This window comes from Psittacula echo (assembly GCF_963264785.1).
Source record: "Psittacula echo genome assembly, chromosome: 15".
In the NCBI taxonomy this organism is placed as follows: domain Eukaryota; kingdom Metazoa; phylum Chordata; class Aves; order Psittaciformes; family Psittacidae; genus Psittacula; species Psittacula echo.
The window spans coordinates 11113912-11139327 of NC_137751.1; the positions used below are offsets into that span (position 1 = coordinate 11113912).

A 25416-nucleotide genomic window follows, 5' to 3' on the forward strand; every position below is an offset into this window, starting at 1 on the left:
GGCAGGGTGATCCTGGATGTGTGCAGGTGTGTGTTGGAGACGGACACGCATCCCTTTGTTGTGCCTCTTTGCAGTGTTGTTCTCTGGTGGTTTGAAAAGAAGGAAAAAGAAGAGGTGAGTGGGCACCAGCAAAACTTGCTGACTTCTGTATGTGTGAGCTGGGCCCTTTTGGGTTGGTATTTCCAGAGTGTGCAGCTATTTCAGTTGTTCTCACTTGAACTGCAGGGAATTATTAAGGCACTGCATCTATTCCTTGGGTTTACATCCTTTGCAGCTCTAGGGGGAAATGTAATATGAAATATGTAATGTATATGAAATGTAATGGTGTTTTGTTTGGACAATCTAATGGAACAGTCTGTTTAAGGGAGGGGAGGGGGGTTTATTTAGAACTGATTTGCATAGTTTTTCCCAAAATAGAGACATGGTGGCAGAAATCCATGGCCTGGGTGATGTTTTGTTACATGGAAGCTGTGTGGATGTGATGGGGGGGGTGGATATGGGTGTGATGAGGTATGGATGCCCTCCTGCTACAGTGAGCAGCAATGGGCCTTTTGTGCTTCTACTCAATAGAGGGCAATAGTGCCAGCTTATAGACAAAGGGAAAACTGTGCCAGCAAAGAATTTGCCTTGCTCAGACCTCCCTGTAAGATATTTGTTGCCAAAGGAGATAAAACCACAAAAGCCGTTCCTGCTTTTTCTGAGTCAGCTGCAGAGGCCTCGCCCCGGAGGTGCCCACACTAACAAAGTGTTGATGTACGGCAGGGAAGCTCTCGCCATCCGCTCTCCTATTTAATCCTGAAGCCTCAATATTATTCCCACATCCTTAACGCCTTCTTTGCGCCTTCACCCCTGGCCCAGTCCCGGTGCTCCCGGTGCCGTCCCTGCCCCGGCCTCCTCCCTAAACCTCCTGGGTTTCCATTTCAGACTATTGCCGGGGCCGGGACTCGAACCCGGGACCCTCCCACCGCCGCGGGGGCCGCCGGGCTGGGGTGTGGCCGGAAGCGGGTCTGCCTGTTCCGGGGCCGGCCGTGTCCTCTGCCCGCCCCGCCTCGCCGCTCCGCACCATGCTGCTCACCAGGGCCTTGCGCGCCGCCTCCGCGCTGCGCCCAGCGCTGCGCCACCCGCCCCGCCGCCTCCTCCTTCCCCTCTCCTCCTCCTCCATCTCCTCCTTCTCGGCCTCTCCCCGCGCCCTCCTGCCGCCGCCCGGCGCCGCGCCGCCCCTGGCGCGCTCCCTGTGGCAGCTGGGCGGTGGCGGGGGGCGGACGGCGCTGCTGCGGCCTCGGCGGGGCTCGGCCGGCGGCGTGTCCTGCGGGTGCGGCGGGCTGCACACCGAGGGTGAGCGGGGAAGCGGAAGGGGGGGGGGGGTGGCGGAACACGTGCGCGACCCCGTCCCGTGCGCGGCACGTGGTGGCCGTTCCTCGTGTCCCGCCAGGAGACAAGGCCTTCGCGCAGTTCCTGACCGATGAGATCAAAGAGGAGAAGAAGATCCAGAAGCACAAGTCTCTGCCCAAGGTGTCCGGCGGGTGGGAGCTGGAGGTGCACGGCACCGAGGCCAAGCTGGTGCGGAAGGTGGCCGGCGAGAAGTGAGTGAGGGTTGGGGAATGTGGTAACAGCGCCCAGATTTGTCCTTGTGCTCGTGTCGCTTCCCCGCCAGAGGAGGCCATGGAGATGCTGCGAGGGCTGGAGCAGCTCTGCTCTGGAGCCAGGCTGAGAGAGCTGGGCTGGGGCAGCCTGGAGAAGAGAAGGCTCCTGAAGGGGAGACCTGAGAGCAGCTCCAGTGCCTAAAGGGGCTGCAGGAAACCTGGAGAGGGGCTTGGGACAAGGGCCTGTAGGGACAGGCCAAGGGGAATGGCTTTAACCTGCCAGAGGGGAGACTGAGCTGAGCTCTTAGGCAGAAGCTCTTCCCTGTGAGGGTGCTGAGGCGCTGGCCCAGGGTGCCCAGAGAAGCTGTGGCTGCCCCATCCCTGGCAGTGCTCAAGGCCAGGTTGGACACAGGGGCTTGGAGCAAGCTGCTCCAGTGGAAGGGGTCCCTGCCCGTGGCAGGGGCTGGAGCTGGAGGAGCTTTAAGGTCCCTTCCAACCCAAGCCATTTGATGAGTCTGTATCACTGTGTCCTGTCTATACAAACTGGATGTTGCAGAAGGCCTTTGTTCTGCCACCTTGTGTCAAAGGCAGTTTTTGTTTAACACAAAGTTGCTACTTTATTGTGTGTTACAAAGTTCCCTGCAGTTAAAAGGAGCAGCCCAGTAAAACTTGATAATCAGTTGTGAGAGTGGGTGAGAGCCAGCTCCATTCAGCTGAGCATCTGCAAACTGCAGTACCTGTCTGTGCTCCCGGCGTGTGAACTCAGCACTAGAAACACCATCCCTGCAACAGGAGCTTCAAACGAGAGGTTCTGATGGGTGCGTTTTGGGTGTGTTCAGTAAGAACTGCTTCTGGTTCTTCTGCAGGATAACGGTGACATTCAACATCAATAACAGCATTCCACCCTCAGCAGATGATGAACCACAAGAAGGGCAGAAAGTGGATGAGCAGGAGGTAACTTGGTCTTGATGTGCACTTTAGTGATGGGTACACAGAGGGAAGGTGGAACCTTGCCCTTGAGCACCAAAGCTTTTTTCCCCCCTCTCTCTTTATGTTTGTGAGCATTATGTCACAAAATGAAGATTTTCCTGGGTTATCTGTCACTGGGTTGTGACCTTCCTCTTCGCAGCAGAAAGGCAGAGCAGGTCAAGAGGGATCTATAAGGAGAAATGAGAGGAACTCAGATCTTAGAGCAGCCTTCCAGCACCAGAAGGGGCTGACAGGAAGGTTGGAGAGGAGCTTTTTGTAAGGAGGGCACATAGGGATAGAACAAGGGGGAACCACTTTAACCTGCCAGAGAGGAGACTGAGATGAGCTCTTAGGCAGAAGCTCTTCCCTGTGAGGGTGCTGAGGCGCTGGCCCAGGGTGCCCAGAGAAGCTGTGGCTGCCCCATCCCTGGCAGTGTTCAAGGCCAGGTTGGACACAGGGGCTTGGAGCAAGCTGCTCCAGTGGAAGGGGTCCCTGGCCGTGGCAGGGGTTGGAACTGGAGGAGCTTTAAGGCCCCTTCAACCCAAACCAGTCTGGGATCTTTTGCCTTTGCAATCCCGTGCAGTAAATGCTGCAGTTTGCACTTAGCACAAGTCCTGATGCTGGAGGGCAACATGAAGGAGACACAAAGCTATTCACACGACTTCACTTATGGAGCTTTGTTGGTCACAAGTGTCTCACTCCTGTTTAGTAAAACTCTTTGTTAGTAAAAATACTGGTAAAACCTGTAAAGGAGCAATATAACTTGGGCAGATGCTTCATCCACAGTGACAGTGATGCTGAACAAGGCAAGGGATATTGGTGAGGTTGTGAGGGAAGTTTGGGTTGCCCTGGCCAGGTCAGAGACTCCACAAGGAGCTGAGGGGTGGGAACAACGTGTGCAGGATGGGCTGTATGTTGTGCTTGTGCTGTGATTGCTGCTTTGGCTCCTGTTCAGATTCCAGTGCTGATGCAACTTTCTCTTATTTAGCCTGATCTTACATCAACTCCAAACTTTGTTGTGGAAGTAATAAAAGATGATACAAAACAGACCCTTGTTCTTGACTGCCATTACCCTGAAGACGAGGTGGGTATCACACTGGTTGTGTCACATCTGTAGCCAGCTGTGGGCTGTGATTTGCTGCACGTTTCATGCTTGACTGTGGTGTAATTGTGCTCTGTTGAATCAAACTGCTCTTTACAGCCTCTTGCTTTTCTGGATCTGCAGAAAATGCAGCCCCCCTTGTATCTTTTTTAAACACAAAAACCAGCTTTGTGTTTCCCAGAAACCACTCTTTGGGGAGGAGATGTTCCATTGCCTAACTCACATCATGATGTGGTGTTTCGGCTGCCTATCAACCTGTTGATTAAATTCCATTAGAGAAGGGAGGCACAGCTTAACTTGAAGAGCATGTCAGCTTCATAAGGGTGAACAAGGATGGCCAAAACAAGGCGTATTTAATACAGTGTGTCAGTAACTTGCAAATCTCATTGTTGTGAGGGGTCCCAAAGAGAAGTAGGGATTAGAAAAGGTTTGGGGGGAAAGAGAATAAAATTGGGGGCTTTGATTTGCACTGATCTTTGTAATCTTTATAAACCATAGCAGATCATTTATGCAGCCAGCCCTAGCAGACAAAGGGTGGGCAGATGTATGAGACAGATTAGAATCACACACAGGGTGGTTTCTGGCAGCTTGAGCTGGTGGCCTGACCTCTTCTTAGGTGATCTCCTGCATTCTGGTGTCCGTGGTTGTCTTCACAGGCACGTGTTGAGCGGGGAGCAGCGCAGCTTAACTGCTGGTCTTGGGTTTTTGCCTGCAGCACAGTATTCCTCACTTTGGGATGAGATGGCTGGAGGTGCCTGGTAATTAGAGCTAATTGTACACCTTGCGTCTCATTCCCCGGTTCAGGTTGGAAATGAAGGAGAGGACGAAAGTGATATTTTCACAATCCGGGAGGTCAGTTTTCAGCCCACTGGAGAATCAGACTGGAAGGAGACCAACTACACCCTCAACACGGACTCCCTTGACTGGGTGAGTGCTGCCAACACAGCCACAGGCTGCAGAGGGCACTTGAACTTGCCTCTCCTGGCTGTCCTTTTGCTCCAGGGCTATGGATGAAGCCTGTCCTGGATGTCTGAGACAGGGATTCCCCCACTCCACCCCAGCTCCTCATGACATGGTTCTGCTGCAAACTGAGGGTTGTTTGGTGGTCCCAGCAGTCTTGCAGTGCTGGTGGCGTTCCTGGCAGACACACACGTTGAAGCTTGTTCTGCTCCAGGCTTCATAGGGTGATTTCCCAGCAGCTCTGTTACACTTCAGAGATGCTTTGACACTTGTTCAGACACGTTTTGGTCTGGGTGTTCAACAGTGTAGCTTATCAGATGCCACATGCAGTCACCCTTGTTTCGTGGGGTTTCCAGGTATGTTTTTGTAGTTGTGACAGTAAAAAGTGACATGCCCAAGAATCTGGCAGGCATCTGTTCCTGTGTTCTCGGTGCCAGGCTTTCAAAAGCTTAAATCATAGTTGGAGGCTGTATATGGTTAAAACTTCTGGTGTGTATCTCTCTTTGGGAAGCACCCATGTTAAAGCGGAGTGTGCTCTACAACATCCCACACTGCTTGTTTTCCCCTCTCTGACTTGAGACAGAAAATCAGTTAAAAATGTGTATTATTTGTGATGTTCTCAAATTGCAGAAGTCCAAAATGAATCATTTGCTCAGTAATACTGCTCTGTTTAAAAAACCCCACAACAGACCAAGAAACACATGACAGGTATTATTTACTATTACTGCACTAAGCAGCCAGCACGAGTCTGCTCTCCTGAGGAGCAAGGGGGGAACCCACAAGCATTGATGTGCTGGAGCTGCAGCAGTTAAGTAAGATTAGAAAGAAAAAGAAACAAGGAGTTGATGATTGTGAAAGACTTTGTCTTTCACATATTTACATCAGGTACCACCCTTTACAGACACTGTTAGGACCATTCACCCCCAAGGCTGCGGTGCTATACAGAGGGGACAAGCAGAGTGTGTAATCTTGGCAGGCTCTACCTGCTGACTCTAGGGTCAGTGGATCATCTCCAGGGTGCAGCTCATTTGTCATGTTGGCTTTGGGTTTACACACAGGATTTGGATGGCCTCTTCATGGCCACATCCCTGCACACGTTCCACCCAAGGCCAGGCCTGCCACAAAGGGGATGGGAGCTGTCTGGTCTCCTGTGGGAGGTGGGCCTGATCTTCCTGGGCTAAATGCCAGCTGCCATGGGATATTTGAAGAGCAACCCCTACCCAGGTGGGCTCTGCTAAGGAAAGTTTCCTGTTCTTGTTTCCAGGCTCTGTATGATCACTTAATGGATTTCCTGGCTGATCGAGGAGTGGACAACACTTTTGCTGATGAGTTAATAGAGCTCAGCACTGCACTGGAGCACCAGGAGTACATTAAATTCCTTGAAGACCTTAAAAGCTTTGTGAAATGTCAGTAGGTTAAACTAGGAAACTTGCCTTCAAGTGTGGGTATTCCACAGCACTGCTCCAGCCAGCAATACCCAAATATATCTTCACAACAGATATGGAGAGTAAGTAACGTTGAATTTGGAGGATGAGAAAAGGAGGATTCTCACTTGTATTTAGGGATTTGTATTTATGTTGCAGCCCTGATCAAGTTCTCTCTGTGACATAAACGGTCCAGAATTGCCTCACCCTGCTTGGTGGGGTTTTGTACAATTAAGGATGAATGTGAAGAATAAAATCGGTTCAACATATCACTGAAAAAAACGGTGGTTTCTCTTCTTCCTGCTCTACCTTTGCTGCCCAGAGTGGCCCTACAACTGATGCTGGTGTTAGGCACACAGCTCTGTGAGCAGCTGTACTGCTGATACAGCATTTTCTCTGCAGAGAGCTATTCCAGAACCTCCAACCATGCAGTATGGCAGACTTGTGCCTGTAGGAGGAGTGCTGCTGGCCAAGCAGTGCTAATTATGAACATGAATCTCATTCTAGGGATCTTTGCTGTCTGTGTCTGTCAGGGAACAGAATTCAGGGTCTTAAACATCATGGTCAAGGAGTGTTTCTAAAAAGGAATGTGCTGCCATAATGTATTACATTAATGTTGCTGCAGGAGGTTGGAGCAGTTCAGCTTCAGCAAAAGGGCCAAGAGGCCGTGGGTGCTGATACAGAAGGCAGTGGGGCAGCGGCTTCCATTGGCTCCTCAAACTGCTGTTGCCAGTTGTTACCTGAAGGTCACATCAAGTTTAAACAGAAACCAAAGCTGAAGTTCCACTGTGAGCCCAGAGTTAAAGATAACACAAAGCCTGAAATAAACTAAAGTATATTTATTTCAAAATATATCCTGTGCCATTCAAAGTGCAGGTCAGGGCAGCACTGCTGCCTTTCCAGGTATCTGACACAGTAGTTACAGGTATGTACACGAAAATACTAGCAGCTCTGGGGAGGATTTTTAGTGAAGTCCTTCCAGTACAAAAGCAGTAGTTGAATCAACTTAGAGGAGAATCATCCAGGAGTCACAGACCTTTACAAAAGGCAAGATGAAAGGAGATCCTAATGTATAAAATGAATTACTAATGTTCAAAACCTGTTTGAAATGCTCTGCTCCCAACACTGTTGTCATGGTGACTTTACATCAGCAGCAAAGCTGTAAGGACATGGGAGCTCCAGCCTGAGCCAAAGGGATGGTGTGTGTTTTCCAGGAGGTACAGGGGAACCTTCTGAGGAGGCTTAAACTGAAGTAATTCTTAAAACTTTTCCTTGTGAACCACTTACCTGAATGGATGTTCCACACAAGACAAGGAACTTGTTGGCTAACATACGAGACACTTAAGGCACTACATGTGACAGGTCCTTGAAAGATGCCCTAGTCCAGCAGTTAAGGTAAGTTGTGTCTTTTGGCTTTTCATTTCACTCTAACTGGTCAAAACTAAAACCATTCCCAAGGAAGTTTGTGGAAAAACACCAGCACAACCCCCCAAGGGTCAATGGACTTGTGGTTTCTGCCCATGTAATTGAGAAGGGGATCCAAGCAGAGCTCCTTTCCAGGAATCTGACATTTAGACTCACCGCACAGCTCATGAGGAGACTGGCTTCTTCCTCCATTCCACTGGTGACTGTGAACTCCGGGTTGTGGAAGCACCTGTGGTTGTGCTCTGTTACAGTGTTTTCTAGGAGTGACCGAAGCTTCCCTTCTGTCATATCCTGAGGAAGAATGGGGTTAATAGAAGGCTTAAACTGTCCACAGCTTAAGCATGCCTCTTCCCAGCAGCAGACATGTCACATCTAACATGTTACAGTGCGGCTCACCTGTGTGCTGATGTATAACCCACACTGGCAAAAAACCACATGATTCCTCACAGTCAGGTTATTCCTAGAAAGAGCATTCAACGAGCAGCATCAGAACAAAGGCAGATGTTAGCAAAAACCCTGTTAGATTTAGGAGATCATTGTGGGTTTTTTACGTTCTTGAAATTAACACTAGCAGCAGCCTCTCTCTGCCCATTGCTTTCATCTGTTTGTAAGCTCAAACTACTGCAGGGAGCAGAGAATCTGACTCCAGTGTTGAGGACTTTTCTTACTTTCTACACACTGGGCAGATGATCTTGTCACTGGCATCCAAGCCATCCAGCATCGCGTTGAGGCATTCCTCATCAAACTGCAGGCTCCGCTCATATTCTTTCATAACCAGCTGCTCTGCAATAACGCAACAAAACACCCTCAGACACCTGGTACGAACTCAAGACAAAGCTGCACAAGCGGAGCTGCAGTAGAAGCAGGGGCTAGGGCGGGCACTGGTTTCAAAGAACTTTTCGTTCCTTGGATCAGGTTTCTGCCTGATGAAATCCAACCCATTTTGTCCCTATGGCTCAATCTTTAACCCATCTCTGGTGACTTTCCAACCAGCAATTTAGAAACACTCTGAATTGATTTATACAGGTTCCTACAGCTCCCCAACACTCAGCCCTGTTTCTATGCTCTCCTCTCTTACTAGCTTCTCACAGACCTTAAAATGCCATTTTAATTGTCTAAAAGGTATTCAGTGCATTAGAGAGGCTACAAAGGCTCTTCCCCTATAGCAGGTGGGCCCAAGAATCAAGGAGCGCAGTCTCAGCTGGTTTGGATTACTAGAGAGGAATAGTAAAGATCAAATGGGAGTCAGAAAACGTGTAGTGACTTTACCTTGCAAGATCAGTTCTTGCTGGATCTCCTCCAGCACCGCCAGCTCATCGGGATCCTCTAGCATCTGGGAAAGACATCTCTCAGTGATCCAACCATCCTGGCTGCTCTGTCACTAAACTTCCACTCCTGACCGAGCTGTCACCACAGCACCAATTCACTCTGTGTTCTTTGGTCTGTGAATCTCTATTTGCCAAACCGTGCACTGTGGAAAGCAACCTACTTGATGACCACCTGTGCAAAGCCGGCCAAGCTGGGTCAGAACACAGCCTGTTCTGCTTTTTAAAACACTGATGCTCTATTCCTGCTCTCGGGAGTGGGAAGCGACAGCCCAGCTCTAAAAACCACTGATGAGGAACCCACCCTCTGCCGTGAATCAGTTTCTGAAGGAAGCAAGGAAGTTCCCCCTCTGGGGAGCAAAGGCACCCACAGCATGCACCCCACGTTACAGGTGTGGACCGGGAACCCCAAACGCTCCGAGTTTGCCAGCGCCAAGCAGCGACGGACCCATTCACACGGCGATGTCTCTGACCCGCCCGCACCCCGCAGGGAGCCGACACCGACCTGCGGCAGCGGCTCCGTTCCGCCGAGGGCCTGCAGCGTCCGCCACTCCTGCTCCATCACCTCCCGCACCAGCGCCGGGCCGCTCGGGCTCCCCCCGGCCTGGCGGTACCGCTCCAGCAGCTTCGCCCGGCTGCTCCTCAGCCTCTCCATGCAGCGCTGGGCGCGACAGACACACGGGGCGCGTCAGCGAAGGCAGGGAGCCAGGGCCGCGGCCAAAGGACGGGCAGAGCCCCCCGCCCGCCCCGTCCCCACTCACGAGGCGGTAGGTCTCCTTCCAGGGCGGCGCAGCCCGGCCCTTGTACCGCGCCCGGCTCCGCCATGGCGGCGCCTCCATCGTGGGTGCGAGCCGCAGCGCGCCTGTGCCGCGGGGCACGCCGGGAAGTGTAGTCCCGGCGCGGAGGGAGCTGTGGTTGGCGGCCATGGCGGCGGAAAGCGGCCCCGGGGAGCAGTGGCGCGCGGCTCTGCCGCAGCACGAGGTGCTCAGCCGCCTCCGGGAGCGAGAGTCCGCCGCTCCCGCCGCCGCCCGGCCGCCGATCATCCGCAACCTCCTCTTCGGCCTCGATGGCGACCTCTTCCTCTGGGACAGCGAGCACAGCGCCCTCCACACCATCGGCCTCCGCCGCCTCGGCGGGCCCGAGGCCGCGGGGCTCAGCCGATACCAGGTAGTGGGGGGCGCCCGAGGGACCGCGGGCGGTTGCGAGGGGAGGAGGAGACCGTCAAGGGGAGCGGGGCTGAGCGGGGCCTGTCCCCCTCCCTCTGGGTCTTTGCTCCGAGAAACCCGCTGCCTTGTGCTCGGCCGGTTTTGCCTCGTTTTGGACCGTGTAGCCGTTGTATAAATCACTGTCCAGAGCGGGACCGGGCAGTGATCGTCCCTGTATAGCCCTGGTGAGGCCGCACCTCAAATCCTGTGTTCAGCTCTGGGCCCCTCACTACAAGAGAGACATTGAGGTGCTGGAGCGGAGCCAGAGAAGGGCAGCGGAGCTGGTGCAGGGCCTGGAGCACAGTGTGATGGGGAAGGGCTGAGGGACCTGGGGGGTTCAGATGGAGAAGAGAAGGCTCAGGGGGGACCTGATCGCTCCCTACAAGTGCCTGAGAGGAGGATGGAGCCAGGAGGGGCTGGGCTCTGCTCCCAAGGAACAAGGGATGGGACAAGAGGAACCGGCCTCAAGCTGCACCAGGGCAGGTTTAGATGGAGCTGAGGAACAATTCCTGCCCCAAAGGGTGCTCAGGCATTGGAACAGGCTGCCCAGGGCAGGGCTGCAGGCACCGTCCCTGCAAGGGTTCACACCCTGTGGAGACAAGGCCTCAGTGCCATGGGGCAGTGGTGGCCTTGGCAGTGCTGGGGAAGGGTTGGACTGGATGAGCTTAAAGGGCTTTTCCAACCTGGATGACTCTGTGATAAAGATGTGCCATGCTTCTGTGAGTGCTTTTGATGGCTTGTGCTTAACTGATGTATTTGTATTTTTAGACCCTGATGTGCATAAACCCACCCCTGTTCGAGGTTTATCAGACGCTGTTAAGCCCCACACAGCATCATGTGGCACTCATCGGTACGAAGGGGCTCATGGTGCTGGAGCTGCCTAAACGCTGGGGGAAGAATTCAGAGTTTGAAGGTGGGAAATCCACGGTGAACTGTAGGTGGGTGAGACCTCAGGTGGTTAATGACACCCGTGTCCTGCTACTGTTCCTTTACAGCCTCTCCTGCCTTGGGGACCAGTGCATAAGGAAGACATTGGTTGTATTGGGGTTGTAGGGGCAATCACAAATGAAGTTAACTTGGCTCAGGGACTTGCTGATTGTTAAGTGACCCAAATAAATGACCTTCTTAATAGGGTGCAGTTGATGAGGAGCTAAGTGCTCCTCTGTAGTATTCTCTATTCTTTCTGGAGTCTTTTAGCCATGCTAGCTAAAAGCATACGTCCAGATGGACATAACACAGGCTCTAAGTGGAAGCTGTAACTCCAGCTTTAAGAATAATACAGCTAATGGCTTTGAAACCTTTTAATTGGGTTTCTAGCTCCTCTTGCCCCCACTTCCCCTTCGAAGTAACTTGTGTGCTTTTTGTAACAGTGCATATCTCTGCTGTGTATTTCAGCACTGTCCCTATTGCGGAAAGGTTCTTCACAAGCTCAACATCTCTGACTTTAAAGCACGCTGCCTGGTATCCCTGCGAGACACTGGAGCCCCATATTGTGCTCTTGACTTCAGATAACACTATACGGTAAAACCTGATTGTAGTTTCTTATCAAAGGTTGTTTTTTTTTTGTCATAGCCAGTCTGATTCTTTGCTAGATATTTGTGTCCTGCCATTCCTACCAGGATTACCAATAAAAAATAGGATGGGATAGATTTTGGACTGATAGCAGCTGTGCAACACTGCCTGCTGAATGACCATTGCTGCGTTTCTTTCCTCTAGGTTTTACAGTCTGAAGGTACCTCACACACCCATCAAAGTGATTGCTCTTTCAGACACTGAGGAGGAGACTTTTACAATCAAAAAAGGGTTTGTGTGGCTTCTTGTATTTTGAAATGCTTTTGACAGAATAAGCTCTCTGTTCTCAGCTGTGTTTTTAATGAGTAAGTGGTAAATCTGCCTGGAAACCTGATGTGATGGGGTTTTTTCCTGGACTTTTTCAGCAGCAACTGTGCTTTTTGTTGTTTTTTTTTCCTTTTTTCCTCATCCTGAAAGTGGTAACAAACTGTGCAGTCAAGTGTTTGTCAGAGTAGTCATGTGAAAAATACTCCTTGTCTTTCAGATGGGGTTATGAAGGGCTTTTTGAGCGAGGAGTGCAGTAAATAGATCGTTTTTTTAGTTACCTCTTGGCCTACTTAGAAAGTAAGAACTTGAGGGTCTCAGTAGTCAAGTCACAGACTGACACAGGAGATACCGGTATGCCCATCTCTTCTGTCCTGTGAAATGGGGCTGGCTGGTGGGTGTATTGCAGAAATGAGGCACTATGAGAAGGATGTTACTCACATGCTTTTGCTGCTGAAAATAGCACGTGTCCAAGGACTGATGGGCAGGTGTTTGGTGGTAATTTGTCAGCACGTACCCATGGTCTAGTTAAACACTTGTGTCTTTAGAATAGTTGGTAACTTAAGGTCTTGTTCTCACTTGTCCCCAGGAGAGCCTACACAGCATCACTGGGAGAGACCGCGGTGGCGTTTGACTTCGGCCCACTGGTGCCAGTCCCAAAGAACACACTGGGACAGCGAGGCAGTGACGAGGTGCTGGCCTATCCACTTTACATTCTGTATGAAAATGGAGAGACATTCCTCACCTACATCAGCCTGCTGCAGAGGTAGGATCATTCATCGTCAGGTTTCATCAGGGGTGCTTCTTTGTCTGTACAGTGTTAGGGCTGGAGAGCCATTTCTTGGTTTGGCTGGGACCCTGTAAAGGATGCTGGGCCAAGGTTTATTGTATTGCAGCCTGGTTTATCTCTTTATGTCAGTGCTAGTAGGCTGAAATCCAAGAGTATTTGCCCTCCTTTTTCATCTAGATGTTAAGGGTGCAGTTTCCGCTGCTGAGAATTCACTGTCCATTATTTACCATCAGAAACCTGAAATGAAGACACCAGACTGTTAGAAGATCAGCAGGTCTAAGGGTGCTAAGGGTATTTTAGGATCTCCAATTCACAGTGCAGACATCCTTAGCTTAGTGGCATCTTAGGAAAGAAAGATTTTAAGACCATAGAGGGTTTGCAGGCATGTTCCATGATGACATGTAAGAATGTGAATCAAGAATATAAGCCCAATATAAGAAAAAGTTACTTCAGAAAACTGAGAAGATGGTGGAAAACTTAAAAGTTGGATGTGATATAACTGAATATTAAACCATGGAGTGTTTTGGTTTGAAGCAGCACCGTTTGCTTCTGCACAAGAAACACTGCAGCACCGAGCAGATCCTGTCTGTAGGCAATGAAGTGGGCTCAGTTCTTCAAAAGTTCTACCAAGAGAAATGATGTGCTGCAAAATGCTGCTTGTAAAGTGCTTTAACAAGTAAGAAACCAATTAGGTGTTAAAGGTAATGAACCTTTAGTAATGAATCTTTCATTTTTTTGCAGTGTAGCTTGGTTGCTTTCAAAGCATAAAACATTATTACTGACCTCCAGTTTCTTCTCTGACATCTTCACCAAGTAGTTGTCGTTCAGGCTCAATCCACAGAAGCCTGGGCTGCTGCTGGCTCACAGAAATCAGAACTAAAACCATTGGGTTGTTTGGGTTTTCGATTATTTTTAAGTCATCCTTATCTTGTAGTTATTGTGCAGCAAACTCTGGCAGGTAACTATGGGGAGCTGTCCTTCCACACCTCATCTTGTGAACACATCTTTATTCCAGCACTGGGAATCTTGGCAAGCTGCTTGGCCCTCTGCCCATGCACCCTGCGGCAGAAGACAACTATGGCTACGATGCTTGTGCTGTCCTTTGCCTGCCCTGTGTTCCAAACATCCTGGTGATTGCCACCGAGTCGGGAATGCTTTATCACTGCGTGGTACTGGATGGAGAAGAGGATGATGATCAGGTACCTTGTCTTGGGGTTCTTTTTTTCTACACACATTTTTGTTTCTTTACTTCCTGGCTGCCAAGATGCAGGATGCCCACAAGCAAATGCCAAGTGCCAAAGCTGCATTCTTTTATCATGAGGCAGTGAGTCTTCCTCCTCTTCCAGCCAGTCCCTGGGGTTCTCTGATGCCTTTCTTCCTAAGTGTCAGATCTGTGTATCCTGATGGTAGATCAGATTTTGATCAAACTTACTATGAACTGTTTTAAAGAGAAGCTACTAAGAAGAAACTCTATTTCTGAGATTATTTTTTTTAAGTGGGGGAAAAAAAAAAGGGACTTGAACTACTTCTCGTCAGTTAATACTCTTGCCTGTGTTATGTGACCCTTGATGTTGTTTATCTTGGCATGTCTGTTTAAATGATGTTGCACAAAAGAATTCATTGCTCTTTACAGTCAGAAAAGTCATGGGACCCAAGATCTGATCTTATTCCTTCCCTGTACGTGTTTGAATGTGTTGAGCTGGAACTTGCACTGAAACTGGCATCAGGAGATGAAGAAGAGCCTTTAGAATCTGACTTCTCTTGCCCAATCAAATTGCATCAAGGTAGGGCTGGTTTTCAGGTTATTGGCTTTTACTGGCTTTGTTCATGTTTTTAGGATCAAGATACTTCTAAATTATCATTTGTGTCAAACAAAGGGGTGGTAAAATAAGGATTTGATGTCTTCAGTAAAGCTGTAGAAGGAGCAAGCCTGGGAGGTGCTTTAGTGTTCGCCAAAGGGCAGATTACAGATGGTCACATACACTTTTAGTGTGTATTATAAAGTAGAATTTGTTGCATCTGTGTGTCAGCAAGTGCAGTGGGGATGGTGATCCTGAGGGAAGAATCGGTGTCTGCTGCTTAGACTCTGTGCTATAAATGTGGGGCAGGAGGTTGGGTAGCACAGAGTGTTTGGGTCTTTCTAAACAAGCAGCTTGTCAGAATGCTCATCTGCTGGCTTTAACTGATCTTCCCTGTAAAATCCAGTGGATAGATACAGGTGTGTGGGGGATAGGAATAGTTCAAAACAATTCATCAGGTATTTCAAATGTAATTGTATTTTATGCAGAACTCTAATAATGTGGCCAAAGCATCAAGCTCAATTTTTGGATGGGGATGAGTTAGCACTTGTAAGATGTTAGTGCTGACTGAACAATCAGTTGACGCTCATGCTCAGCACTGCAGGTTCCAGTGGTGGGTTTTTCTCAGTTCAGTGCCTTCTCCTACATTTCCTGTTTCAATTTCAGATCCAAAATGTCCCTCTCGCTACCACTGCACACACGAAGCTGGTGTCCATAGTGTGGGGCTGACATGGATCAATAAACTGCACAAATTCCTTGGCTCAGGTGAGTAGTGAGACCATTGCACACAGAGGGAAGAGAGTGCTACTGAACACCCATGTTCTGCTAGTAGCAAGTTGGTAGATGGGGGTAGTACTGAGAATCCCTTACCGTGCAAAGCAGATCTGAAGTATTCTGACAAATCTCTTTGTAGATGAAGAAGACAAAGACAGTTTACAAGAGTTGGGAGCAGAACAGAAGTGCTTTGTTGAACATATTCTTTGTACAAAACCGTTGCCATGCAGGTAAAAATCAAACTTTCTATTGCTTCCAAACCAGTGAGTTGCTATGTAAAAGTATTTATGATTTGCCCTCTTCTGCTGCACTCTTTCCATTAAAATTAATGCAGTCAGCTCCAAAGAATGCAAATAACACAACTAAGCACTTTGTGCATTAGGAACAAAACTCCTTTGACTGGGTAATTTTTGTGCTTGCTTCTCTGCAGGCAGCCTGCTCCGATTCGAGGCTTTTGGATTGTTTCTGACATCCTGGGACCCACAATGATCTGCATCACAAACACCTATGAGTGTATTACGAGGCCTCTCTTGTACGTGGGTCTGAATTGGTTTGAAATTTGTGGCTGTTGCATGAAAAGGATCTGAGGATATTATTTTATTGCTCTGTTACTTCTCTCACCCCAGCCATATGCATCTCCCACGACACACAGGGCAGTTTGCCTACTGAACACTCCCTGGCTGAGAACTTAAGTGTTATTATAGTAGTTACTTGCTACTGATAAGGTGTTTGATATAATTAGCCTGTAGCACTTTTAGTGAGTATTAGGACTAGAATTGCATCTAAAGGTTCTTGAGGGTATTGTTGATTTTTCTTCATTGTTATAATGAGGAATCTGTGAACCAAAACCTTGTTTACAGCCAGTACAAAGATTCTGAATGAGCACCAAGGTGATGTTTGCTGTAAAGAGAAAAACAAATGGTCTTAAAAGTGTCTTAAAACAGTGGGATTTTAGTAACCACTTCCAAAGCCACTGCACTTTGGAAGTGGTGGGAAAGATCCAGACTTGCATGGTAGATTTGCATGATGACGTGAATGCACTGAGGGGAGGGCACTGTTTTGGTTTTGTTTACTGCTAAGAACATGCTTCAATGTGTGACAGGTACCTTCAGCTGGTGTTAATGTCAGCTCCTTACAGACCTTCATTATTATTTCAACTACTTCTGCAGTGCTTTTAAGTAGGTTTTTCTATCAGCTCTTTTAGACCCCATTATCAGAATTAACACGGGTGGGCAGTGATGCAGCAGGCTGCTTTGAAAAGCAGGTCATGCCCCTGTTCAAGGGGCACTTGCCTTGTTATGGAACTCTCTTCTTGAGTAAAAGGGTGTTTATGATTCTTGCTAGTTTCAGCTGTGGCCAGGCAGAAAGCTGTGGGGATGTGATGCCACTGACTTCCTATAGACCTGATTTACCACCTGGAATAGTCCCTCTTAGAACACTTCTGGCTTACTGCTGTAATACGTTAATTCCACAGGGATTGGCTTCCTTTAACTACTGTTTGACACAGTTTGAATGTTTCTGGTTTAACCTGTGTTCTCCCATTTGATGCTCTTCGGTAGAAGTACAGTCCATCCTGCATCCCCTCCACTGCTGTGTACCAGGGAAGACAAGGAAGTTGCTGTTTCCCCTCTCCGTATCCTGGCTACATCACAGCATTCATTTGAGAAGCATATCCGAAGCATCCTGCAGCGCAGTTCTGCCAATCCCTTGGTTCTGAAGTAAGCAAATGTGTTTTCCCAGGGGACCTGAACAGGGAAGGCTTTCAGGAGTACTGTGTGTATAGCAAAGGGATTTAATTGTAGCCCCTCACTTCCATAACAGCCCTGCTGAGCTCTCACCATAAATACTGCAAAGGGACATGTTTGAGTAAGATTGCAAACCCCTGCCTTACATTGTTCAGGTCTGCCGATAAAGATGCTGCTCCTCCCCCTGAAGAATGCCTTCAGCTTCTTAGCAGAGCCACCCAGGTGTTCAGAGAGGAATACATACTGAAACAGGACCTGGCAAAAGAGGAAATTCAGCAAAGGTAACACAAACCCCTCATAACTATGGGCTGTACAGCATTTGTGGAACAACAGCACTAAGTACTGAGCACTAAAGCTCTGCTGGACTAACCCTTGTAAATGCGTAAAATATAAGACTGCATCTTCAAATTAGAGTTATGTTGCAAAGTTAGGGCAGAATGGAGGAGTTTATTCCCACCACTGCCCATCCTTTATTTGTCTTTAGCTCTTCATAATCACTTCTGTCCTGTTGTCTGTGTAGCATAAACCCCAATTGAACTGGGTTGCTGGTGGGGGTGATTTGATTTTATGTTTGTATTTTAAGAGTGAAGCTGCTGTGGGGACAGAAGAAGAAACAACTGGAAGAGCTTAATTACTGTCGAGAGGAAAGGTGAGGCTCACGTGTCTGCTTTACCAAGTCAGGCATCAGGAATGCAAGGGCTTCATACAGAGTCCTGTGTGAAATGAGTGAGAAGTAAATGCATGTCTGGCTCTTTGCCCTGTTTCTCACCTTGCCTGTGAATCTAAATAGGTGTTTCTCACTTGCATAAAGGAAAAGCCTGCGGGAAATGGCTGAGCGCTTGGCTGACAAGTACGAGGAAGCCAAAGAGAAGCAAGAAGATATTATGAACAGGTGAGTGCAAGCTCTGCTCTGTTTCATCACCGATTGCTTGCTGTTAAGTAGGGATCTGACAGAACAGGGTGGGCAGAAAGTGCTCAGTTAGAATCCAGGGTTTCTGCAGTTCTCTTTGCTGGGGCGCAGTGGTGACTTTTCAGTTCAACTTCAGGCCCAGGCTGAGCCAGCTTATGGTTTAGAAATGCCATGTGAGAGGAGCTGAAAGGAAAGTCAAGTCTTGAGTCCCTGAGACTCGGAAGAGCAACAGCAGCACAAGGCTGGTTGTGTCTTAGCAGTAAGTTCATTCAGTGACGTTTCTTGCTTTGTACACCAAGGATGAAGAAAGTACTTCGGAGTTTCCACTCTCAGCTTCCTGTTCTGTCAGACAGTGAAAAAGACATGAGGAAAGAGCTACAGACAATACATGACCAGCTGCAGCACCTGAGCAATGCCATCAGACAGGTGAGAGCATGTGTTACTGTACCCATCTCACTCACACCCTGTGATAGTGCTGGTAGAACAGGGTCCTTCCAATGGAGCAGCTTTGTGCTTACATTAAATTAGCAGCAACGTACTAAAATAACTTGTGACCTTGTTATTCATACAGAGAGACCCTCTGCAGCCCAGTATAAACCCTGGGAAAGCCTACACACCTCCTCCATAGTCCTAGCAGTAACATCCTCCTCTTTTGGGGAGTGAAGTCCAAAAGCAAGCAGGTTGTAACCCAGTCACGCTGTGCTACACCAGTTTGTGACTGTAAGCAGCTTTCACTTTGGCACAGCTTTCACTTTGGCAGCCAATGCCACCACTGACTGGGGTGTTCTTTTTGTACATAACTTCCAGGTTAAAATGAAAAAGGAGTATCAGCAGAAAAAGATGGAGAGGGGTTCCAGCCCTCGAAAACCCAGCATTAGCCTCAGTGCCTACCAGAGCAAGTGCATCCAAACCGTCCTGAAAGAAGAGTAAGTTAAAGCTTGGATTCTCCTGTAGAATTCAAGCCCTGCACTTACAAAAGCCATTCCAGTCGAGTTTCTGGGGTATGGTTTAACTTCTGTCCTGCAGGAAGTGGGGGGATCATGGATGCACCAGCTGGAGCTTGGCCAGGGGCTGATGTATAAGCTGTGCCTGTGTGTGACAGCAGCACTGGCCACCTTGTGCTAGTATTAAACTAAATCTGCTTTAAGTTGGCTGTTTGCCCAGGGATCTTTTGGCAGTCTGTGTCCAGCCCATAATTAACAAAATGACTTGCAGCTCTTCCCATTCTGTGTATTTCCCTTCCTGGTAAGTTCTGGGCAAATAACTTGCACCCTCCTGACTTGGATTTCTTTTTCCTGAAGGGGAGAACACATAAGGGAAATGGTCAAACAGATCAACGACATCAGAAGCCATGTGAACTTCTGACATGCCCTCGGTGAGGAAGCTGCACCAAAAGACTGGATGAGCTTTAATGGTCCCTGATATTTCCCCTTGTATATTTACCATTTGTACGTTGAGCAACACACCTTTTACTTATTGTTTTGTAAAGCTGGACTGTGAAATAAGATACTTTTGATGAGATTCCTTACATACTGTGTTCTTTGTTTTTCTCCTGGGAAGGAGGCATGTTACATTGTGCCTGTTCCATGGTGTAGTACTTTAGCTCTGCAGTGTGGGAATTGCTCCCTGGGATTATTCTGGGAGACTTCTCCCCCCTTGGTCCGAGGTAGGGGAGGTCTGTGGCTGAAGGCAGAGTAGAAAGACCAGAGAGAAGCGCACACACTTCAGCAGCTCTTTTTAATTTGGAACACTTTCTTCATAAAGGACACACCTTCAATACAGTTAACAAATGGTTACACACGAATCCTGAGGACAGCAGAACTCTACACCCACAATTGCACGGGACACCAATGGCGTGGCTCACCGGAATGCAGTAGTAACTTCCAAACACTCAGTTTGCCTTTAGCAAAAGATGGCTCCAGAGTCTTAATTGACATTAAGAGGTCAATTATTTATGTTCTGTAGACAGATGTCAGTGGACAGTAAGTAATTGCTGTCCCCTCACCCCAACCCCTTAGAAAAGGTGACATGGTCAAGCTCAGTTTTGAAAAGTAGTACTGCACTGCTACAGAAGTGGCACAGCAAGAGGTGCCCCAGTAAAGCTGAAGGAAGAGGGCTGCTAGTACCTGCTGGGTAACGAGGGTACCAGGCATGCTGCAAGAACACTTGGGTTTTTGTACAGATTAAGACTATACAAGTAGAGGAATGCATTCAAAACTTGATCTCATCCCTTTACAGTCTGCAGGAACAGAATCCAGTTTTCTAGTCCATTCACCCTGTGTATCGTGGCTGACCTGCCCGGTCAGCAGTGCCTGTTGAGAATCTCTTATTAACAGCGGAGAACCAACCACCCTCCTCAGATCATGCTCCAGAACACCAAGAACTGGAGGGAAAAGCATTTGTGTTCTGATATTTTATGAGCAGTAACACCATAATCCACCCAGTGAGTGTCTACACCACGAGCTTTCACTACACTTAATTTACAGTCTTTTAACTTCGCTTTGCAAGTTTGGCACACTCTATTTTGTTTTTAAAGGCCCCTTTAAGTCTCTTGAGTTGCTGCTTCTGAAGCTGTGCTCTCCTTCCTGGGGAGGGACAGCCCCGCTGGGGCAGGACAGCTTTGCAGTGAGCATGGCTCCCGCTGCCCCTGTGAACAGGGTTTCCAATCAGAAACTGTTAAAAAGGTACAATGTTAAGTTGCAACCATTGGTAAAAAGGGTCACTCGTGTTCCAGCTCTAATACGGTCACACCTAGGCCTTAAACAGGAGGGAAGGTGTTCAGGTGTGTGATGGAATATGGGGGGTAAAAGGAAACAACCGTACAGTTCTTGTACACCCTTCCTCTCCAAACCAAGAGGAGGTTCCTTCACAGACTTGTGCAGTGCCTGGTTTACCACTGTCCTTGCTCTTACCAGCACTGCAGCCCTACCACTGCCTTCAGCCTCCTCTAACCAGACCAACCGGCCAGCATTGGCCCCTGAGACCAGCACAGGAGCATGCACAGCAACACGCACACATACAGAACACCATTGGGCAGCCACTGTACTTGTTACTGTGTCTCAAAATGACAAACTGATTGACACGTGCCTGCCTGCCCCATTGGGTTGCAAAGACCCAATGCAACCCTGCAGCCACCAGCAGAAGACTGACACTGCTGCACCTATGGAAAGCCACGTCCCCAAGCTGTGAAATGCACTAAGGAAAAGCCACACCAGGCCTGGACTGGTTGAAACAACCTAAACTGGACAGCTCTGATCCCTGTTGTTTGGGACAGGGCTGCTGAGGATGGGCATGGACACAAGGGCCAGGAAGGGATGCTGAAATGCAGTGACCAGCCACTTCCCTTGCTCTTCTGCTCTAGGAGCACGGCCAGAAACTCAACCAAAACCTCTTTTTCTGCGTAAGTCTTCAGGTGCAGTTCCTCACATCCAGCTTGCTGAAGAGCTGTACAGGATTTGGTATAGTTCGGCTATGCAACACTTAAGGCTTCCTTAAACAAACATTGCTGCACAGGTACCAGTAATGGTTACGAGCTAGTTTTTGGGAAGGAAGGGAACAGAAAAAGCTTTTCTTTCTGCAGCTCCTAATAAAGGCCTGTAGGATTTTTCTCCAAAGTTTACTCAACAGAATGGAACCATCAGAAAACTGAATGCAAAACATCTGGTATCAGATCTATGCATCAGGACACAGCTGCTGTCACCTCACCTTTCAGCAAGTAGTGAGAAAGGTTAAAGAAATCCTGGTAATAGCCAATTAATAAAGAACCTGAGCCATATGCAGACATTAAGTGTCATTTTAAGAAGATGACAACCCTGCCATCTATTAGTCTTGTCATTACTAAGGTAGGAAAAATGGCTCTTGGATGTCAGGATTATGAAAGGAATTAGTTGCCAGGGTGAATAAAATGCTTTAATTCTTGCAATGAGTGACAAGCAATTAAGCTTGTATGTGTCTTTTGGGCTGGTTTAAGGCATTCCTCTTCAAAACCACTGGTTCTGTTAATAGCAAGATACACACTGCTAAAAATAGGATTTAAGCACTTAAAATACAGTCATGTACATTATAGTCTGAAGCATTTTGTGTCACTTCTTGTTTTCTTCATCACCTTCAGTTCGATTGCCAAGTATGTAAAGAAAGAACAATAAGCAAAAGGGGAAAGTTGCAATACAAATGCTGGACAGCAGCAACCTGCTCCTTTGGCCTCCTTTCCTTAAATGAGTGGCAAGTAGGGGCCAGTTCAAGAATTCCCTACGCACCACCAGCACCATCAACACCTGTAGTCACACATGAAACTGCTGCTTGCCACCTGTGGGCATAGCCTTGCTGTGACAAGGGGAGGAAAGGGAGGAGGAATGGTCAGGTTAGTAATGGTCATGCCGCCACCATGCACCTATAGAACAAGAAATCCAAACCTACCACCTGCTTGATCACAAGAACTTCTTGCCTTTGCTGTAATTTAAATGTACAGTTATAAGAATATGGGACAGTCAGCTCTGAGCAATGCCATACTTTAAAGTAAGAGATGCACTGTACCTGTCCAACTTGACCCAGCAGAGTAACGCAGCTCCTCCACACTTGTGCTCTGTGACCATCCAGTGCATGCCAGGCTGACCCAGGAGAGGTGGTAGGCCAGGCTGATGCTTCATTCAGCTCCTTACCTTGCTGCTGCCCAGCGAAAGCCACCAACCTCACACCTGGTGTCATCCACGGGAGCAGAGCCAGCCTGCAGCGACCCCATGCCAACGCTCAGACAATGCATAGGGTCTGTACTAGCTTTGTTTGTTACATAGCAAAGGGATTACAGGTACTGCTCAGTTTTAAGAGATGAAGAAGAACCAGTTGTAGTTCCACATTCTAAATTACAGTTGTGAAAAGAGATTACAAAACAGTGCATTTCTTGTGCTTTTCTTTTAAGTATCAGAATTCAACAGAAAAAATGTCAAGGAGCTAAATTCTCAGTACATTTGTCATACATTTGTTTTTTGGATTAGCATTGATCTGTTTAGGAGACACAGCTCGCTCGTGTCCATCACATCCCAGCAGCATTCAGGTTCTTCAACACAAAGGTCAATGGTTTAAAAAGGAAAAAAAAAGGGGGGGGAATAGTACTGAGTTATGAAATAAGATCAATATCCAGTGTCCTGCTAATAAAGTCATATTTTAATATAAAATATTCATACAGCATACTCTACACCTCATTCTCTCCACTAGCTGAATACTGTTACCGACTAGTCAAACAGAAAAACTTCAACCACTTTGCTCTTCAATGTTTTGGAGGGACAATATGGTTTCCAGCAGCTACTTTGATCACAGTAGTGGGGGGAAAGGAAAGAGGGATAGACAAGGGGTGAATGTTCCAAAACTCTATATTAGGTTACGGAGTTGGCTGAAAGAGGAGAAGGTTTTCAGAATGTAAGGACTGATCCCACTCAGTGGAACACGAAACACCACAAGCATTAGTGTTTCCATTAGAAAGTTCTCCTTCCTACACTGCAAGTCACCCTTGTGCTCTCTTCCTGCCCAGTACAAAACCTTTTTCCCCCTCTAGAAACAAAATTTAAGTCATTGCTCCCCTCTGTTGTCTTCTGCTCTTTCGGTTAGAGTTAAATAATAATTAATGTTGCTATAAAGATGAGTTAAAAACCCCAAACGCAGCCTTGGAGCCCGCTCATCAGGGTGTCATGTTTCAGGAAGCTGATTAATGTCCGTCAGTTTTGTGTCGTTCAGGATTGCACGGATTCTCTCCAGGGAATCTGCCTGCCGGATCCGCTCCAGCTGCACCTACAGGGAACCAACAGATAGGGCTGAGCTGCTGAAACATGCTGCTGCAGAGCCAGAGCCGAACAACTGCCGTGTTAGCAACCCAGGTACCCACACAGGCAGAACTGAAAGCAAAGCATCATCAGCTGAGAAACACGAGGCATGAAGGAGCACAAGCTTCATGTAGAACCAAGAACAGGAGGAAGGAAGAAAGAAGGCAGTTTTGGATTTACAATTAAAAGCCACTTTCTGAGGGACTCAAGCAAGCCTTTGTCATCACCCTCTGTTTTGCCCAAGAACCAGTCCCTGACACCAACCAAAGTGGCCAGGCAAAGTGGAGGAGACGTGCAAAGCAACATAAACTTGCACAAAGAGCACATAAAGGAAGTGCAGAGCTGCCTCACACCTGCCTTCAAGCCTCTCAAAGTCAAAGCTAAAACACTCTTTGAGGAAACACCTCATTTCCTAGCTCACTCCTACTTGCTCTCCTGATAATCTCTCTTGAGCTCTCTCTTACATGCTGACAAAGTGCCCTATGTGGAAATGAATGCAGAGATCACAACCTCTTATTTAGTATTTCACTTTTTCCATTCAAACTTTCACATTCTTTCTATCAGGGCTTTCAGCTGTAAATTCCCAAGTAGTGGTTAACTGATGTTCAGCCCTTCCTCTCCACTGCTGACATCTAATTTGGCCAGTGGAATCTCACACAAGCGATACTCACTCAGGCTCTGCTGATGAAGACAGGAAGGAAATAACCCTGTGGAGCTATCAAGAAACCAAAATCCTCATTCAATGGTAATCTCTCGTGTTACACAGCAAATCTTGCACCATATTTTGTGATGGCACAAACCATGGTTTCAACTGAAAGCACTCACTGCTGGTGTGTAATAACTGCTGAGGGGTGACAGAAAACACAAACCCCAGAGCTGCAGCACTCAGGCTGAGCTCACTGAAGGCCTGCTGAACTACCTGCATGTTTGGAAGAGTGCACCACACAATTTCAGAGTGGTGAACCTGGTTTTGTTCTTAAGAACTCTGTAATCCAGTGTAAGCACTAATCAACAAAAAAGAGAGGGTGATGACAAGCAAGAAGGAACTTCACTGGTCAGGACAACTCAATAGCCTCCTTTGTCCTACCTACTCCTCCAGAAACAGCCAGAACAAAAGAGGACAGTTCCTAGTGTCCGTTCAGCTAAACTCTGCTGAGTAAACAATCTCACTGTATTCCTTATTTTAGTTTTGCAAATAAACCTGAATACTTGACTCAGACAAGTTGTATTTTTAATTCTGCTGAATTTCACTGAGCAGAATGGCCAAGAACTCAGAGCAGACAGCACTGGAGTTCAGTACTGCTGCTGTGAGCAAGGCTTCTGGTAAGCGGCAACGTAAGGGGGGCTCACAGACCCTGAAGGCGAGACCCATCTCTCCTGGCTTCCCAAGGAGCCAGTCACTCACTCCACAGACACCAACACTGCAGGTTCCTTCCTGCTCTCCACACTTAACAGACAGATCAGCCTGACATACTGGAATGAGCCTTGATGCCAAAATTCCTTCCTTCAGCCACCTCTTGGTATCTCATCACCAAACATTGGCTTCACTTTTCGGAGGAAATACAAGGACAGTGAACAGCAACAACAGCAAGGATAGACTTTTAGATAGTATAAATAAATCAGTAAATACAACACAAAGAACTATACCATATATTCATATCAAACAGCACAAATTTCTCACTTTGTCCTCAAATACTTGTACCTTAATGATTTACTATGAAAAGTAACATCCTGGAAGACATCAGGAGATGAACAA

General features: G+C 47.9%; 4 protein-coding genes across 10 annotated transcripts in view; 2 read left to right on the forward strand and 2 right to left on the reverse strand.

Annotated features, from left to right (window-relative positions):
• Nucleotides 1-457: 457 nt before the first annotated feature.
• C1QBP (complement C1q binding protein) lies at nt 458-6228 on the forward strand. The gene is made up of 6 exons (XM_080629920.1): nt 458-1335; nt 1433-1583; nt 2450-2537; nt 3541-3636; nt 4459-4581; nt 5879-6228. Exons 1-6 carry the CDS (start codon nt 1065-1067, stop codon nt 6026-6028), a joined length of 879 nt encoding a protein of 292 aa, XP_080486046.1. The 5' UTR covers nt 458-1064; the 3' UTR covers nt 6029-6228.
• Nucleotides 2654-9634, reverse strand: RPAIN (RPA interacting protein). Of its 5 annotated transcripts, none has more exons than XM_080629924.1 (7): nt 9550-9634; nt 9294-9449; nt 8733-8796; nt 8132-8246; nt 7860-7923; nt 7620-7754; nt 2654-2740 (listed from the first exon to the last, which is right to left on the reverse strand). In XM_080629924.1, the coding sequence occupies exons 1-7, from the start codon at nt 9625-9627 to the stop codon at nt 2684-2686; spliced, it is 669 nt and encodes a 222-aa protein (XP_080486050.1). In that variant the 5' UTR covers nt 9628-9634; the 3' UTR covers nt 2654-2683. The 5 variants fall into 5 exon arrangements, with proteins under 5 accessions (XP_080486050.1, XP_080486051.1, XP_080486047.1 ...); XM_080629925.1 differs by lacking the exon at nt 2654-2740 and adding an exon at nt 6967-7074; XM_080629921.1 differs by lacking the exons at nt 2654-2740; nt 8733-8796 and having other exon boundaries at nt 7099-7754; nt 8132-8241.
• A 59-nt stretch (nt 9635-9693) lies between these two features.
• NUP88 (nucleoporin 88) lies at nt 9694-19357 on the forward strand. Of its 2 annotated transcripts, XM_080629950.1 has the most exons (17): nt 9694-9955; nt 10762-10931; nt 11389-11514; nt 11710-11796; nt 12419-12595; nt 13635-13818; nt 14253-14403; nt 15085-15183; nt 15332-15422; nt 15623-15724; nt 16752-16910; nt 17093-17218; nt 17521-17586; nt 17749-17829; nt 18147-18273; nt 18655-18773; nt 19149-19357. In XM_080629950.1, exons 1-17 carry the CDS (start codon nt 9713-9715, stop codon nt 19210-19212), a joined length of 2172 nt encoding a protein of 723 aa, XP_080486076.1. In that variant the 5' UTR covers nt 9694-9712; the 3' UTR covers nt 19213-19357. The 2 variants fall into 2 exon arrangements, with proteins under 2 accessions (XP_080486076.1, XP_080486077.1); XM_080629951.1 differs by lacking the exons at nt 18147-18273; nt 18655-18773; nt 19149-19357 and having other exon boundaries at nt 17728-17830.
• Nucleotides 19358-23195: 3838 nt separating this feature from the next.
• The window catches only part of RABEP1 (rabaptin, RAB GTPase binding effector protein 1), a 45870-nt gene continuing 43649 nt past the window's right edge, over nt 23196-25416 (reverse strand). For both annotated transcript variants that reach the window (XM_080629999.1, XM_080629998.1), the window contains exon 18: nt 23196-23628. In XM_080629999.1, the coding sequence (XP_080486125.1) occupies nt 23527-23628 (102 nt within the window). In that variant the 3' untranslated portion in view covers nt 23196-23526. The remainder of the gene's footprint in view (nt 23629-25416) is intronic.

Coding starts and splice junctions, on each gene's coding strand:
- C1QBP (XM_080629920.1), top strand. CDS start 1,065: ATGCTGCTCACCAGGGCCTTGCGCGCCGCCTCCGCGCTGCGCCCAGCG. Junction 1,336..1,432: donor CGGCGGGCTGCACACCGAGG/GTGAGCGGGGAA, acceptor GTGTCCCGCCAG/GAGACAAGGCCTTCGCGCAG. Junction 3,637..4,458: donor GCCATTACCCTGAAGACGAG/GTGGGTATCACA, acceptor TCCCCGGTTCAG/GTTGGAAATGAAGGAGAGGA.
- RPAIN (XM_080629921.1), bottom strand. CDS start 9,627: ATGGAGGCGCCGCCATGGCGGAGCCGGGCGCGGTACAAGGGCCGGGCT. Junction 8,242..9,293: donor GAACGGAGCCGCTGCCGCAG/GTCGGTGTCGGC, acceptor ATTGCAGAGCAG/CTGGTTATGAAAGAATATGA. Junction 7,924..8,131: donor ATCTGCCCAGTGTGTAGAAA/GTAAGAAAAGTC, acceptor TGCTCTTTCTAG/GAATAACCTGACTGTGAGGA.
- NUP88 (XM_080629950.1), top strand. CDS start 9,713: ATGGCGGCGGAAAGCGGCCCCGGGGAGCAGTGGCGCGCGGCTCTGCCG. Junction 15,184..15,331: donor GCACAAATTCCTTGGCTCAG/GTGAGTAGTGAG, acceptor ATCTCTTTGTAG/ATGAAGAAGACAAAGACAGT. Junction 18,774..19,148: donor CAAACCGTCCTGAAAGAAGA/GTAAGTTAAAGC, acceptor TTTTTCCTGAAG/GGGAGAACACATAAGGGAAA.